The 14,863-nt window shown below is 48.4% G+C and overlaps 1 protein-coding gene across 4 annotated transcripts in view; it reads right to left on the bottom strand.

Annotated features, from left to right (window-relative positions):
- Nucleotides 1-14,863, bottom strand: part of wdr27 (WD repeat domain 27) — a 775,220-nt gene that overhangs the window by 705,271 nt on the left and 55,086 nt on the right. For all 4 annotated transcript variants that reach the window (XM_072513118.1, XM_072513130.1, XM_072513116.1 and 1 more), the window contains 2 exons: nucleotides 13,307-13,431; nucleotides 12,448-12,530 (listed from right to left, as the gene is read on the bottom strand). In XM_072513118.1, coding sequence (XP_072369219.1) covers nucleotides 12,448-12,530; nucleotides 13,307-13,431 — 208 coding nt within the window. The remainder of the gene's footprint in view (nucleotides 1-12,447; nucleotides 12,531-13,306; nucleotides 13,432-14,863) is intronic.

The raw sequence follows: 14,863 nt of genomic DNA, 5'->3' as shown, positions 1-14,863 counted from the left end.
AGGCAATGTCGTCTCGTTGCAAGCTGGTGACGTGCGTAGACCTGGTTTACAGGGCGGATATAATGTCCTTTTAAAAGTTCGATTGCTGCATCGAAGTCTTCCGCCTCCTCGATGAGGGTGTAGATCCCAGGGCTTACCCTTGAGTGCAGGAGATGCAGCTTCTGCTCCCCCGTGGGTGTGCCTCCAGCCATCTCAAGGTAGCCTTTGAAACACGCCAGCCAGTGTTTGAAAATCGCCGCTGAGTTCGCCACGTGGGGACTGAGTTGCAGACACTCCTGCTTGATTCGGAGATCCATCTTCTCTGCTTAAGTGTAGTCTATTAAATTGGTGTACGATCAATTACTGCAAAGACGAGGCTAAAGCGTAACTGAAGGCTTTAATAGACTAGAACTGTTCCCCAGCAGCTCAGGTACAGAATGAGGGCTGCTGGGACGGCACCGACTCTTATACCCCGTCTATCTGGGCGGAGCTACATACTATACAGCCAATGGTAAACACCCAGGTTTGACCAATGGAACTTCAGCCTCTCGGGTGCTGCAATACCTGATAATACCACACCAAGCAACTGAGAAATGCACCACAAACAGCTTCTGCCTGCAAGTCCTCTCCATAGGAGCCCACTTAACCCAAGTCCTGACAGCAGAGGCACAATTTGGAAACAATTCAAGGCAACAAGCAGTTTACTCTGCTGGTAAACAAGACATAGTCTCCGGACGGCCAAGAGCACACAGTGGTACTACTGGAGTATAACCAGCTGCAAATGTGCAGTCTTTCCTTGCAAAGCATTGCATGGTACGATACACATTACTTATCAACCCATCAGGATCTCTATTTGCAGGGTTTTTTGGAGGTCACTAGCATAAACCATGGATTGTAACATGTAGGTTTTCTGCGCTCCAAAGTCTACACAATCATGAAATTGCAAAGAAGCAAATTTCACATTTTCCCTCTGAATGAGCTGTGGTTCCACTGAATACAGTAGTGCAAGTTCACTTTCACTTCCTGAAAGTGAACCCTCGGAAGGCGATGGGTCCGGTCGGGATCCCCGGTCGTGCACTCAGAGCCTGTGCGGACCAGCTGGCAGATGTGTTCGTGGAAATCTTCAACCTTTTCCTACTCTGCTCCAAGGTCCCCACCTGCTTCAAGAAGACCAGCATCATACCGGTGACAAAGAAGAACCAGACAATGTGCCTCAATGACTACCGTCCGGTGGCCCTGACTTCAGTCGTAATGAAGTGCTTCGAGAGGTTGGTCATGAAGCGCATCACCTCCATACGCCCAGAACGCCTTGATCCACTGCAATTCGAATACCGCCGCAACCGGTCCACAGCAGACGCCATCTCCCTGGCCCTACACTCATCCTTAGAGCATCTCAACAACAAAGACTTCTACATCAGACTCCTATTTATTGACTACAGCTCTGCCTTCAGTACTATAATCCTAGCCAAATTCATATCAAAGCTCTAAAACCTAGGAATTGGTTCCTCACTCTGAAACTAAATCCTCAACTTTCTGACCCACAGGCCACAATCAGTAAGAATAAACAACACCTCCTCCACAATGGTCCTCAATTCCACGGCCCCTCAAGGCTGCGTACTTAGCCCCCTACTCTACTCCCAATACAAGCATACTACTTGTACACATGACTGCATGGCAAAATTTGGTTCCAAATCCATCTACAACATATAATATAATAATTTTTTTTCAGAATAATCTTTAGATCTGTAGAGGGACAGGTAGTATTGAGCAAGCAAGAAGGATTTGGACAAGCTAGGAGAGTGGGCAATGAAGTGGCAAATGAAATACAATGTGGAAAAGTGTGAGGCTATGCACTTTGGATGGAGGAATTTAGGCACAGACTATTTTCTAAATGGAGAAATGCTTAGGAAATCAGAAGCATAAAGGGATTTGGGAGTCCTTGTTCACAATTCTCTTAAGGTTAACGTGCAGGTTCAGTCGGCAGTCAAGAAGGCAAATGCAATGTTAGCATTCATGTCAAGAGGGCTAGAATACAAAACCAGGGACGTACTTCTGAGGCTGTATAAGGCTCTGGTCAGATCCCATTTGGAGTATTGTGAGCAGTCCTGGGCCCCGTATCTAAGGAAGAATGTGCTGGCCTTGGAAAGGGTCCAGAGGAGGTTCACAAGAATGATCCCTGGAATGAAGAACTTGTCATATGAGGAACGGTTGAGGACTCTTGAGTCTGTACTCGTTGGAGTTTAGAAGGATGAGGAGGCATCTTATTGAAACTTACAGAATATTGCATGGCCTGGATAGAGTGGACGTGGAGAGGATGTTTCCACTTGCAGGAGAAACAAGAACCAGAGGACACCCATGTCAGACTAAAGGGACGATCCGTTAAAACAGAGATGAGGAGAAATTTCTTCAGCCAGAGGGTGGTGAATCTGTGGAACTCTGCTGCAGAAGGCTGTGGAGGTCAAATCAAGTGTCTTTAAGAGAGAGATAGATAGGCTCTTTATTAATAAGAGGATCAAGGGTTATGGGGAGAAGGGAGGAGAATGGGGATGAGAAAAATATCAGCCATGATATTTAATGGCGGAGCAGACTCGATGGGCTGAGTGGCCTAATTCTGCTCCTATGTCTTATGGTCTTATGGTCGTCTTGTCACAAGTGGGCTTACATTGCAATGAAGTTACTGTGAAAAGCCCCTAGTCGCCACATTCCGGTACCTGTTCGGGTACACAGAGGTAGAATTTAGAATGTCCAATTCATCTAGCAGCATGTCTTTTGGAACTAGTGGGATGAAACCGGAGTACCCGGAGGAAACCCACGGAGACTCAGGGAGAATGTGCAGACTCCGCACAAACAGTGACCCAGCTGGGAATCGAACCTGGGACCCTGGCGCTGTGAAACCACAGTACTAACCACTGTGCTACCGTGCTGCCACAGTTTGCTGACGACACGACCATAGTGGGTCGGATCTCGAACAACAACGAGTCAGAATACAGGAGGGAGATAGAGAACCTAGTGGAGTGGTGCAACGACAATAATCTATCCCTCGGGGCGGCATGTGGCACAGTGGTTAGCACTGGGACTGCGTTGCTGAGGATCGGGGCTCGAATCCCGGCCCTGGGTCACTGTCCATGTGGAGTTTGCACATTCTCCCCATGTCCATGTGGGTTTCACCCACACAACCTAAAGATGTGCGGTTAGGTGGATTGGCCACGCTAAATTGCCCCTTAATTGGGGAAAAAATAATTAGGTACTCAAAATTTTTAAAAAATTTTTATTTTAAAAACAATCTATCCCTCAATGCCAGCAAACCTAAAGAGCTGGTCTTTGACTTCAGGAAGAAAAGTACTTTACACACCCCTGTCTGCATCAACGGGGCCGAGGTGAAGGTGGTCGACAACTTCAAATTCGTAGGTGTGCATATCACCAAAAATCTGTCCTGGTCCACCCATGTCGGCGCTACTACCAAGAAAGCACAACAGAAAAAAGGCTCCCGCAGGTCCACGAAGTCGGGGCTACTTCAGGGGGTCTCCGGGTTAAAAAAAAATTTTAAGTCCCGCCAAACCGGGAGCAGGGGAACTGGGCCCTCGGGAGCGGAGCGATCCGGGGCACCCCCTCCCCCCACGCCCCGCAGCAGAGTGCAGGGCAGGACAAGCGGTGGCAAAGGTGTGACAAGCGGCGGCCTCCGGACCAAGCAGCGGGGACTGACCGACCGACCCCCCCCCCACTGGCAGCGACCACCACGAGGCAGGAACAAAGAGGGACTCCCGACCAAAAGCCACTCTCTCTCTCGACCTGGGTGAGTGAGGGAAAAGGAAGGAAGAACTTTGGCAAAACTTTTGCAAAAACAAAACTCTAAAAAGAAAACTTTTTAAAATTCTTTTGGCACTTTTTTTTTCTCTCTTTTTCTCACCCAAAATAAGTTCACCTGAGAAGAATTTTATAAAAGAGGAAAAATAAAGTGGTATGGGAGAGAAGGGAGGGGAGAAGAAAAAGGGAAGAAACCGGGAAATAAAAGGGGGGGGGGAAAGAGGGGGAAAAAAAGGGGGGGGGGGAAGGGGGGGAAAAAATGCCAGAAGGGAGCCAAAGCAGAGGGAGGAGGGGCACCAAAGGCAGATGGGGCAATGGGCGAGCTAGTTCAGACGAGCTAATCAGCACACAAAGCGGCAGAACGGAAGTATCGCTGCATCATAAAGAGCTGGGCAGGCAGGTGCAGTCTCCCCCGGGGCTAGGGGGGAGCTGGAACTGGAAGGCAGCCTTTGCCGATGCGCTGAGGGAACATCAGCAGGTAAACAAGGCAGAGGCTAGGGCAGACATAGAGGCCGCAGTGCAGGCAGCAATGGCCAATGCCCTGATGGACCTTTGGACGCCCAAGGGGAGAAACTGGACGCCCAAGGGGAGAAACTGGAAGCCCAAGAGGCGACCATTAAGGAGCCGGAGAAAGCAGCGACTGACATGAGTGACCGGATCACGGCCCTGGAGAGGGAGGTGGCGAGGCTGGGCACAACACAGGGGAGGCTGAAGGGCAGGGTGGACAGCCAGGAAAACCGCTCGAGGAGGCGAAACGTCAGGATAGTGGGCCTACCAGAGGGGATCGAGGGTAGAAACCCCACGACATGTGTGGCCGAGATGCTGGGCAACTTAGTGGGGAGGAAAACCTTTCCCAACCCACCAGAAATGGACAGAGCACACCGGTCGCTGCGCCCGAAGCCCAAGGCAGGGGACCACCCGAGAGCAGTTATAGCTAAACTGCACCGGTACCAAGATAGGGAAACAATCCTGCGCTGGGCCAGGAAAAACAGAACCTGCAAATGGGAAGGTCACGCCATTAGAATTTACAAGGACATTGGGGCAGACCTAGCCAGGAGACGGGCCGAGTTTAATAGAGCAAAGCAGCTCTTCACAAGAGCAAAGTGCGTTTTGGTATGCTGTACCCAGCGAAACTCTGGGTCACATACCAAGAAAGAGAATACTTCTTTACAGCCCCTGCTGAAGCAAACAAGTTTGTCGAAGAACACAGGCCGGAAGACCACCAGCGAACGTAGAAATGTGGGGACCCTGGCAAGGGGCAACAACACGCCGACGGGGGGGGGGGGGGGGGGGGGGGGGGGGGGGGAGGGGAGGGGTGAGGCAACGCCGGGCCCCCCCGCACCCGTCACGGCGAGCGCACCCTGAACAATGAGCAAACCACTGCCCGAGGGACCGCTTCAGGTGGGGGGCCAGGCCCCAGCACAAGGGAACAAGAGTAGCGGAGAAGGGAGAGCAAGCAAGAGGAGTGCAGGGTAGGATAGGGGAAGAGCGGGCAAAAAACCGCAGAGGCCGGGCAGGGGAGAAGCGAGACAGTAACTCCCGAGAGGGGGGCCACCGTACTAGCAGGAAAGCTAGCGCCGGGGGCATACAACAAAGCAGGGCCGCAGCGCGCCCCCAACAGGGAGGAAGGCGCCAGGCTGGGGGTGGGGGGGAACACTCAACAGAGACGGGAGAGCAAACGGGGATGGGAACAGGGGAAAGAGGGACAATGGAAGGGTAAACAGGGGAGGGGGCAAAAGGGCAAGACCGGGAGAGGGGGGGACACAGGGAGGTAGAGACCGGGGAGGGGGGACACAGGGAAGGAGGGAGAAACAAAGTTAGAAAAGGAATAGGGCTACAAAGTGCCACAACCAAGGGCTCGAAACAAGGAATCGCTGTAAGTACCCACCCAGTACGGTCTCTGGGCGAAGGGAGACCCCAGAGTGCAGGGGACTACCCGCATGGAGGACACACAGTGGGCGGCCATGTTGGGTGCCCCCGGGACAAAGGGAAACCCCGGAGCGCAGGGACCCGACCGCATGGAGAGAGCAGTGACAGTGGCCATCCTGGACGGCCCCCTAACAAAGGGAAACCCGGAAGGCAGGGGCGCATCCACAGGTAAGTATGGTTAATCCCACAGGAGCGAGGGGGCAGAAGCCCCCCACCAGGATAGTCACCTGAAACGTAAGGGGACTCAATAGCCCAGTGAAGAGATCCAGAGTCCTCACCCACCTAAGAAATATGAGGGCCGACATAGTCTTCCTCCAAGAGACACACGTGAGAGAGCAGGACCGACTGCGGGTAAGAAAGGGCTGGGTGGGACAAACCTACCATTCCTGCTATGGGGCAAGGGCCGGGGGGTGGCAATACTGATCAGCAAGAGGACGATGTTTAGTGCGACAAGGACGGTTACGGACCAAGGGGGACGGTACGTCATGGTCAGCGGGGCCCTGGATTTGGCACCGGTAGTACTAGTTAACGTGTACGCACCCAACTGGGATGACACAAGCTTCATCAAGAAGACTATGGCAGAAATCCCCGACATAGCGACGCATCGACTAATCATGGGGGGGGGGGGGGACTTCAACTGTGTACAGGACCCAAAGACAGACAGATCAAACCCCAAAACAGGGAAAACCTCAAGCACGGCAAGGGAACTCAGTCACTTTATGGAGCAGATGGGGGCGGTGGACCTCTGGAGGTTCGCCCACCCGGGGGAGAAGGAATTCTCCTTCTTCTCCCCAGTACGCAACATAGACACCAGAATTGACTTCTTCGTGGTGGGGAAAACGCCGGGGGAGAAGGAATTCTCCTTCTTCTCCCCAGTACACAACGTATACACCAGAATTGACTTCGTAGTGGGGAAAACGGTGCTTCCGGGGATAGACAAAGTCGAATACTCCGCAATTGTGATATCAGACCACGCTCCACACTACATGGACGTGAGGCTGGAGACGGGCAGGGCCCAACGCCCCACATGGAGGTTGGACGTCGCCCTACTAGCTGACAAGGCCTTCAACGAAAGGATATCACGGGCCATAGCAGAGTACACAGAGAGCAACCAGAACGGGGAGGTCTCACCCTCCACGTTCTGGGAAGCGCTAAAGGCCATACTAAGAGGGGAAATCATCACTTTCAAAGCGCGAAGAGATAGGGAGGAAAGGGCAGCTAGGCAGCAGCTGGTCGACTCCATACTAGAGGTAGACCGTAAACACTCCGAGGCCCCGACCGTAGAGCTCCTGGTGGAGAGGAAAGAGCTACAAAGGAACTTTGACCAGCTCTCCACCAGGAAAGCAGTGCACCAACTCCGCCAGGGACGTGGGACCCTATACGAACACGGAGACAAAGCCAGCCGCCTGTTGGCACACCGGCTGAGAAAGCAGGCAGTCACCAGAGAAATTGCACAAATCAGGGATACCAGAGGCACGTTAGAAACAGAAACAGAAAATATCAACAAAACCTTCAAGGCCTTCTACCAAGGGCTGTACACCTCAGAGCCCCCAAAGGGGGAGTCCGGGATGAAACGGTTCCTTGATGGACTGGACATTCCAGTCATGGGGGAGGGCAGAAAACGGGGCTTGGAAGCACCACTAGCACTGGGAAAGATCATGGACAGCATTAGCTCCATGCAGGCGGGGAAGGTGCCGGGACCCAACGGGTTCCCGGCTGACTTCTACAAATAATTTGCGACAGCACTGGCTCCGCACCTGCGGGAGATGTTCACAGACTCGCTAGCTAGGGGCACACTGCCACCCACACTAGCACAGGCCTCAATCTCGCTGATACCTAAGAAAGACAAAGACCCAACGGAATGTGGGTCATACAGACCCATCTCACTGCTGAATGCAGACGCCAAAATCCTAGCCAAAAGTATAGAAGACTGTGTACCTGAGGTGGTTGCAGAGGACCAGACGGGCTTTGTCAAAGGTAGACAGCTTACCTCGAACATCAGGCGCCTGCTGAACGTGATAATGACCCCCTCCGGGAAGAGAACGCCAGAGGTGATTATCTCCCTAGATGCAAAAAAAGCCTTCGACCGAGTCGAATGGAAATACCTCATAGAGGTACTGGAGTTGTTCGGGCTTGGAACAGGGTTCACCTCCTGGGTAAAGCTCCTATACAACGCTCCCATGGCGAGCGTACGGACCAACAATACCAACTCCCGATACTTCCAGCTGCACAGGGGCACCAGACAACGAAGCCCACTGTCCCCGCTGCCGCGCGGAAGAGGCCGCCTGCATGGGGACCTCCCTCCGGGCCCTCGCCACGGTGGCACTCCCATCCCCACCCAAAAAACATTCCAGCAGCCCGGTGGTGATAGCCACCCTCCAGTCCTGGAACCAACTGCGGCGGCAATTTGGCCTGACCAAAATGTCAGACAAAGCTCCCATCTGCAACAACCATAGGTTCGCACCAGCACTGACTGACACCACCTTTAAAAAGTGGGGACAGAACGGAGGGACACTGACAGTCAGGGACCTATACACGGACGGCAAGATCGCAACACTGGACGAACTGACAGAGAAATTCCAGCTAGCCAGGGGGAACGAGCTAAGGTATCTACAGCTCAAAAACCTCCTACGAAAGGTGACAAGGACATACCCACAACTGCCACGACAGAGACTACTGGAAGAACTACTGGGCGCAAGCATACTAGACAAAGGAAACTGTAGTGACATGTATGACCGACTGATAGAAAGGGCCAACACCATACTGGACGCAACAAGAAAGAAATGGGAGGAGGACCTGGGGATTTGGGTAGGGTGGGGACTCTGGAGCGAAGCACTGCATCGGGTCAACTCCACCTCCACGTGCGCAAGGCTCAGCCTGGCGCAACTAAAAGTGGTACATAGAGCCCACTTAACAAGAACCCGTATGAGTAGGTTCTTACCGGAGGTGGAGGATAGATGTGAACGGTGCCAAGGAGGTCCGGACAACCACACCCACATGTTCTGGTCTTGCCCCAGGCTTGCAGGGTACTGGACAGCCTTCTTCGAGGCAATATCCAAAGTGGTGGGGATGAGGGTGAAGCCATGCCCGAAAGTGGCAGTCTTCGGGGTTTCGGAGCAGCCAGATTCATTCCTGGGGAGGAGGGCGGATGCCCTTGTCTTTGCCTCCCTGATTGCCCGCCGTAGAATCCTGTTTGGCTGGCGGTCAGCAGGGGGGGTTGGGGATGGACCGGGAGAGGTGGGGGGGGGAGGAGACAGGGAACAAGAGAGGAGAATCAGGGAGGTGGGAGGGGGGAGGCAGGGAAATGAGAGCCGGAGGGAAGGCACGGGATACAACAACGAACTGGACATCTCCAGGAGTAGGGAACGAGGAGAATGAAGACTTAAGACGGGAGGAACGGCAGAAGTGGTGGTGAGCACAAGACGGCTGCGAGATATGTCCAAGAGAAGCAACAACAACACCAAACCCATTCGAGTATTGCCCACTGTAATTGTCTCTCCAGCACCTGAATTTATATTTACCTTCCCGGTCTCCACCACCCCCCTTGCCCCCCTCTCCCTCACGCAAGCAGTCGCCTACTTATGTGCTGTAAAGAATTCTGCCAGTTGTACAAAATTGCTGTTGTTGAGCTGTTGCACAATACCCTACCAGTTATCCTATTTTATTTTTTTTATTGTATTTTTTTTTTAACTATTTACTATTTTCTTTTCTTTGGTATGTTTGGGTGTGCCCTTCTCTTCTATATATGTGTATATATATGAAATGAAATGAAAATCGCTTATTGTCACGAGTAGGCTTCAATGAAGTTACTGTGAAAAGCCCCTAGTCACCACATTCCGGCGCCTGTTCAGGGAGGCTGGTACGGGAATCGAACCGTGCTGCTGGCCTGCCTTGGTCTGCTTTAAAAGCCAGCGATTTAGCCCAGTGAGCTAAACCAGCCCCATATATATATATGTTTCTTATCCTGTGTACATAACGGTAAATATACTTTGTTCAAAAACCCAATAAAAAACATTTATAAAATAAAAAGAAAGCATAAGAGTGCCTATAGGGGCCGGTTCAGCACAGTGGGCTAAACGGCTGGCTTGTAATATAGAACAAGGCCAGCAGCGCGGGTTCAATCCCATATCGGCCTCCCTGAACAGGTGCCGGAATGTGGCGACTCGGTGCTTTTCACAGTAACTTCACTGAAGCCTACTTGTGACAATAAGCGATTATTATTATTATTTTTCATCACGAAACTAAGGAAATTCAGCACGTCCACACTGACACTTACAAACTTTTACAGATGCACCATAGAAAGCATCCTATCGGGCTGCATCACAGCCTGGTATGGCAACTGCTCAACCCAAGACTGCAAGAAACTTCAGAGAGTCGTGAACACTGCACAGTCCATCACACAAACCTGCCTCCCATCTATTGACTCTGTCTACACCTCCCGCTGCCTGGGGAAAGTGGGCAGCATAATCAAAGAGCCCTCCCTCACGGCTTACTCACTCTTCCAACTTCTTCCATCGGGCAGGAGATACAGAAGTCTGAGAACACGCATGAACAGACTCAAAAACAGCTTCTTCCCCGCTGTTACCAGACTCCTAAATGACCCTCTTATGGACTGACCTCATTAACACTACCCTCCTGTATGCTTCATCCGATGCCGGTGTTATTTATTTACATTGTGTACTTTGTGTTGCCCTATTACCGAGTTTCTTTTTATTTTATTTTAATGTACTAAATGATCTGTTTGAGCTGCTTGCAAAAAAATACTTTTCACTGTACCTCGGTACATGTGACAATAAACAAATCCAAATCCAAGTGTTTCCTTCCACTGACAAGATACTTTCAACTGAAGTTTATGTCGTGTTGGGTGTTCTGGTCTATAAACAGGTCAACACGGCTGGAGATGGTGTAACTCTATTTTATTAACAACTCAACTGTAATAACATACTGTAAGCTTGGGTACGTGCATTACCAGCTTATCTGTGGACCCTGTCTTATCACTATCTAGGTGAGGCACTCAGCACATGGTGAATGTCTGAGAGGCAGGCTGTGAGCTCTGTGCTCTGAGCTGGCTGCTGCTAGAATGAGCGGGAACTCTTGTGTCCCCTGTCTTTATAGTGCGTGTGCTCTCACCGATGATTGGCTGCGATGTTGTGTATGCTGATTGGTCCTACTGTATGTCCTTCAGTGTGTCAGTGTGTGTGTGATTGCACCATGATATGCTGATGTATATCATGACAGTTTAATTTTATAAACTGTACATTTCTCTTTCAGATCGACAATGTGAAAAAATGTGAAGCTTTCTGAAATATCCCCGAATGAATTAGGGAATTAAATCTCCATGATATAGAGTTCAGGAGTCAATTATTCGATGAAGTTTATCTTCTTGCTTGATGTATTGTTGACTTATTTCAGCTGGATTTGTAAATATCTCTTATCCATTCATATAACAGAAAATTAATAATAGTAAATATATATATAAACATCTCCGTTCGGCTGTAACGTGAATGCAAAAAATACCAGAAATATTCAGGGTGCAATCCCACCACAGATTTAGACATGCAACATTTGTGTGTCTAACCTGAAAACCTGAACCAGATTATTATGAACCTGGTGATATGGTTAAAATGAGGATTTTCTTTGGGCCATGCTTTCTCCCCCTTTAAAGCAGATTTTCTTACTTACACACACCAATGGCAACACTTTCATACACAAGCCAAACTATCAAAGCGGACAATAACAAAAATAGCAATGTCTGAAATATGATGAATGAAAAAATGTGCAGCTTTTGACAGCGAACACTCGAGTTCTGCTACACAGGGCCTCAGTTACACAATCTTGGCACTCCGTCAGACACCCAGCTACCATAAAACTATTTCAGTCCCCATCAAAAACTTTTAAGTTGCTTTTGCTTCTTGTAGTCTTTGATGTTCAGCATAACGCATTTCCAACACACTTGCACGCACAGGTCCTTTCAACACATGGCTTCAGCCGTTATTCTTCACAATCTATGATCCCGATCTATCATCACAACAATCTGTCATATATTCCATCACATTTCCTGCAGCATAACATTCTTTTTAATGTGTTCCCAAAAGTTGCCAAAAAATTGATCAGTGATATGGGCATGGAAAAATGTGCATACCTATAATACAAAAGTGAAAAATAAATTACTGAAAAATTACCTTTCAGTTATTTCTGGATTGAATTCAGAAATAAATCAATTTCACCAGAAGAAGTTAATTGTAATATGAAGAACATGTGGGAGAAGAAAGTTAACAGATTTAAAAGCTAACCCAGTAAGATCAACAAACAAAATGTTATAATTGCTAGAGTCAGTTGCAGGCATCAAGTGGAATACAGTTTGGACACTAATCTAAGCACTGAAATATCATTAAGAGTGAATTGGGAGTGAATTGTACTCTAGCTAAACTGATCACTCAGTGATTTCACCGAGATGAAACTGTCACAGTTGGGGAACAATAATTCAGCGCCAAAACGGGAAACAAACACCAAACGTCACAGTATGAACTGCCCGTGACAAACTGTGTACTATCTGAAGTCTCCTCCAAATAAATGGCAACGTTAAGTGCAGACATTTTGTTTCAAAACAATACAAGGAAGAAAATGAACTCTGACCATGGGCTGTACAGTCAATCAGCAGCCATAAATCTGGCTGCAATAAAAGGTCATTGTGCTCCTGTGCGCATTCTAGAGAAGCAGGTAGACAGCACGTACCTGCCTTTGTGTGCCCGGCTGGCTTACTTTTCTCTTTCTGCTGCAGATCACAGTTTAACGGGGATGTGGTCAGCAAAGGTGATCTGAAAGAAAAGATGAGCTGCTCAGTACTGATTGCCAATCAAGTGACTCCTATTGCACATATTAATAAAGGTTCAAATCATGAATAATTCAACAGATTTATCAAATAGTGAAAATTACAGTTAAGCTATATAGAAACGCGAGGGCAACAACTACAAGGAATGAAGTTAATTAAAGAATAGCTGGATGGACAATATTATTACAGATAGGCAAATGACAAGTCACATGATTGAAGAGAGAGTAAAGCACAGGGTAGTTGGCACTTTGAATTTGTTTCCTTCCTTCCATCTTAAAATTCTTTCCCATACAGACTCAGTTGTTCAATTTTAAGGGCAGATTTTCCCAGATTCCATTAAGACCTCAGGATCCTGGGGGAGGAGGGTTCATAACTTTTTGCAGCTGCTCTGACTAAAACCTTCTGCCTGCCGAGAAGATTGCTGCAAAGCAACTGTTTTCAGTGGTGTGGAGGCAGGCCACCTTCTCAGAGCACCTCCTGGTCTGAAGCTTCCAAAAAACCTTTACAGGAAGAAGATGAGAAACCCTTTCCTCCCTCATTTAGGCGCCTTAGTCACAGATTAGTATAATATAGATATATCCTAAACCTGCAGGCTGTACACTGTAATATTTTCTGTTATTGAGCTGCATAATTTATCCCAGTGTACGATGAAAAACATAACATCAGCTGATACATATATCAGCTTCATCGGCTTCGGAGGTGAAAATCGTATTAATTTGAGATTTAAACATTTTTAAAATATCTAGTAAGGAACTGATTTACCTGGCAATGACACTGAGTGATTCCTCCTCGTTGCTATACTGCAGACACATTTTTGCAAGTTCATTCATATGAACTTCCAGCAGAGCAATTTGCTCTCCAAACATGGAAGAAAGGAGACAGAAAATCTGTAGGAGTAAAACTAATTGAATTACAATAAGAGATGCATGTTCATAAATTGCAGTAAAATGTTTCCCTCCCAGAGTACGTTTTGTATCTTGTAAAAATATTGAGTACTTGTATCACCAGTAATGTACTTGCAAAAATTGGGCAAAGACTGGGTACAATTGAAAACCAAACATTGGCATAAAGATACTAGCCTGCATTTTGCAGATAAGGGGGGCTTACATTCCCATTGTGGTAAATGTGGGGCAATTTATTGTACAGGATTCACAGTCTGGAAAATGCTGTCACAGCAAGGCTGGCTGTCTCGGATTAACAGACATCCTGGTATCTGGTGATGTTATCATGCTAAAGGTAGGGAACGTGTCACAGGATATATATTTTTCCCCATGCATAAGTACAGTGAAAAATCTACCTCACTACTTTAAAAAGCCGGTGCTGCAACATGTATAAAGAAGTGAGCTTGAAATAACTTTTTTCTTGAAGAAACTTCAACAGTTTGTGTGAAATAAATCAATGATAGCCAATATGCAATGATTTGCATGACCATACCTGCATTTTTACACCTGTAACATTGTCAGTCTAGTTTTGAAACATCATGAATACAGAATATATCTCATACAAAGTTTATTGAGTCTTAAACTAGTTTCAAAATTCATCATCCCGAGGTTACAATGATTCAGTTTGCAGGGAGTCTATTGACAATGCAAATAATTTTTCCAGTTAACTGAGCACACGTGTAAGTTATGTTAAATTATTTGTTCATAGGATGTGGGCTTCACTGGCGAGGCCAGTGGTTATTGTCCATCCTTAACTGTCCTCAAGAAGATGGTGGTGAGCTGTCTTCTTGAATCCCTGTAGTCCATGTGGTCTAGGAACAGCCGCAGTGCTTTTAGGAAGAGAGCTTTAGGATTTTAGCCCAGCGACAGTGAAGGGAGAGAAATATTGTTCCAAGCCACGATGGCTTGGAGGTGAGGGGGACGTTCAGGTGATGGCATTTCCCAGGCATCTGCTGCCCTTGTCCTTCTAGGTGGTAACGGTTGCGGATTTGGAAAGTGCTGTAAAGGAGCCTTGGCGAGTTGCTGCAGTGCACCTTGTAGATGGTGCACACTGTTGGCCCTGTGCATCTGTGGTGGAGGGAGTGGATGTTGAAGGTGGTGGATGAGGTGGCAATCAAGTGGGCTCCTTTGTCCTGAAATATGTTATATCTTGAGTGGTGTTGGAATTGCACTCGTCCAGCCACGTGGAAAGGCTGGGTCAAAATCTTGAAACCCATTCCCAACAGCACTGTGGGTGTTCCTATAACAAGCATGGGCTTAAGTAGGGTGCTCGTTCTAAGGGCCGGTGTAGACTCGATGAGCTGAATGGTCTCCTTCTGCATTGTAAATTCTATAATTCATCACATTCCTGACTTGTAGCTTGTAGATGGTGGACAAA

Source organism: Scyliorhinus torazame, chromosome 1 (assembly GCF_047496885.1).
Source record: "Scyliorhinus torazame isolate Kashiwa2021f chromosome 1, sScyTor2.1, whole genome shotgun sequence".
Taxonomy (NCBI): domain Eukaryota; kingdom Metazoa; phylum Chordata; class Chondrichthyes; order Carcharhiniformes; family Scyliorhinidae; genus Scyliorhinus; species Scyliorhinus torazame.
This window is presented reverse-complemented; position numbering and strand designations above follow the sequence as displayed.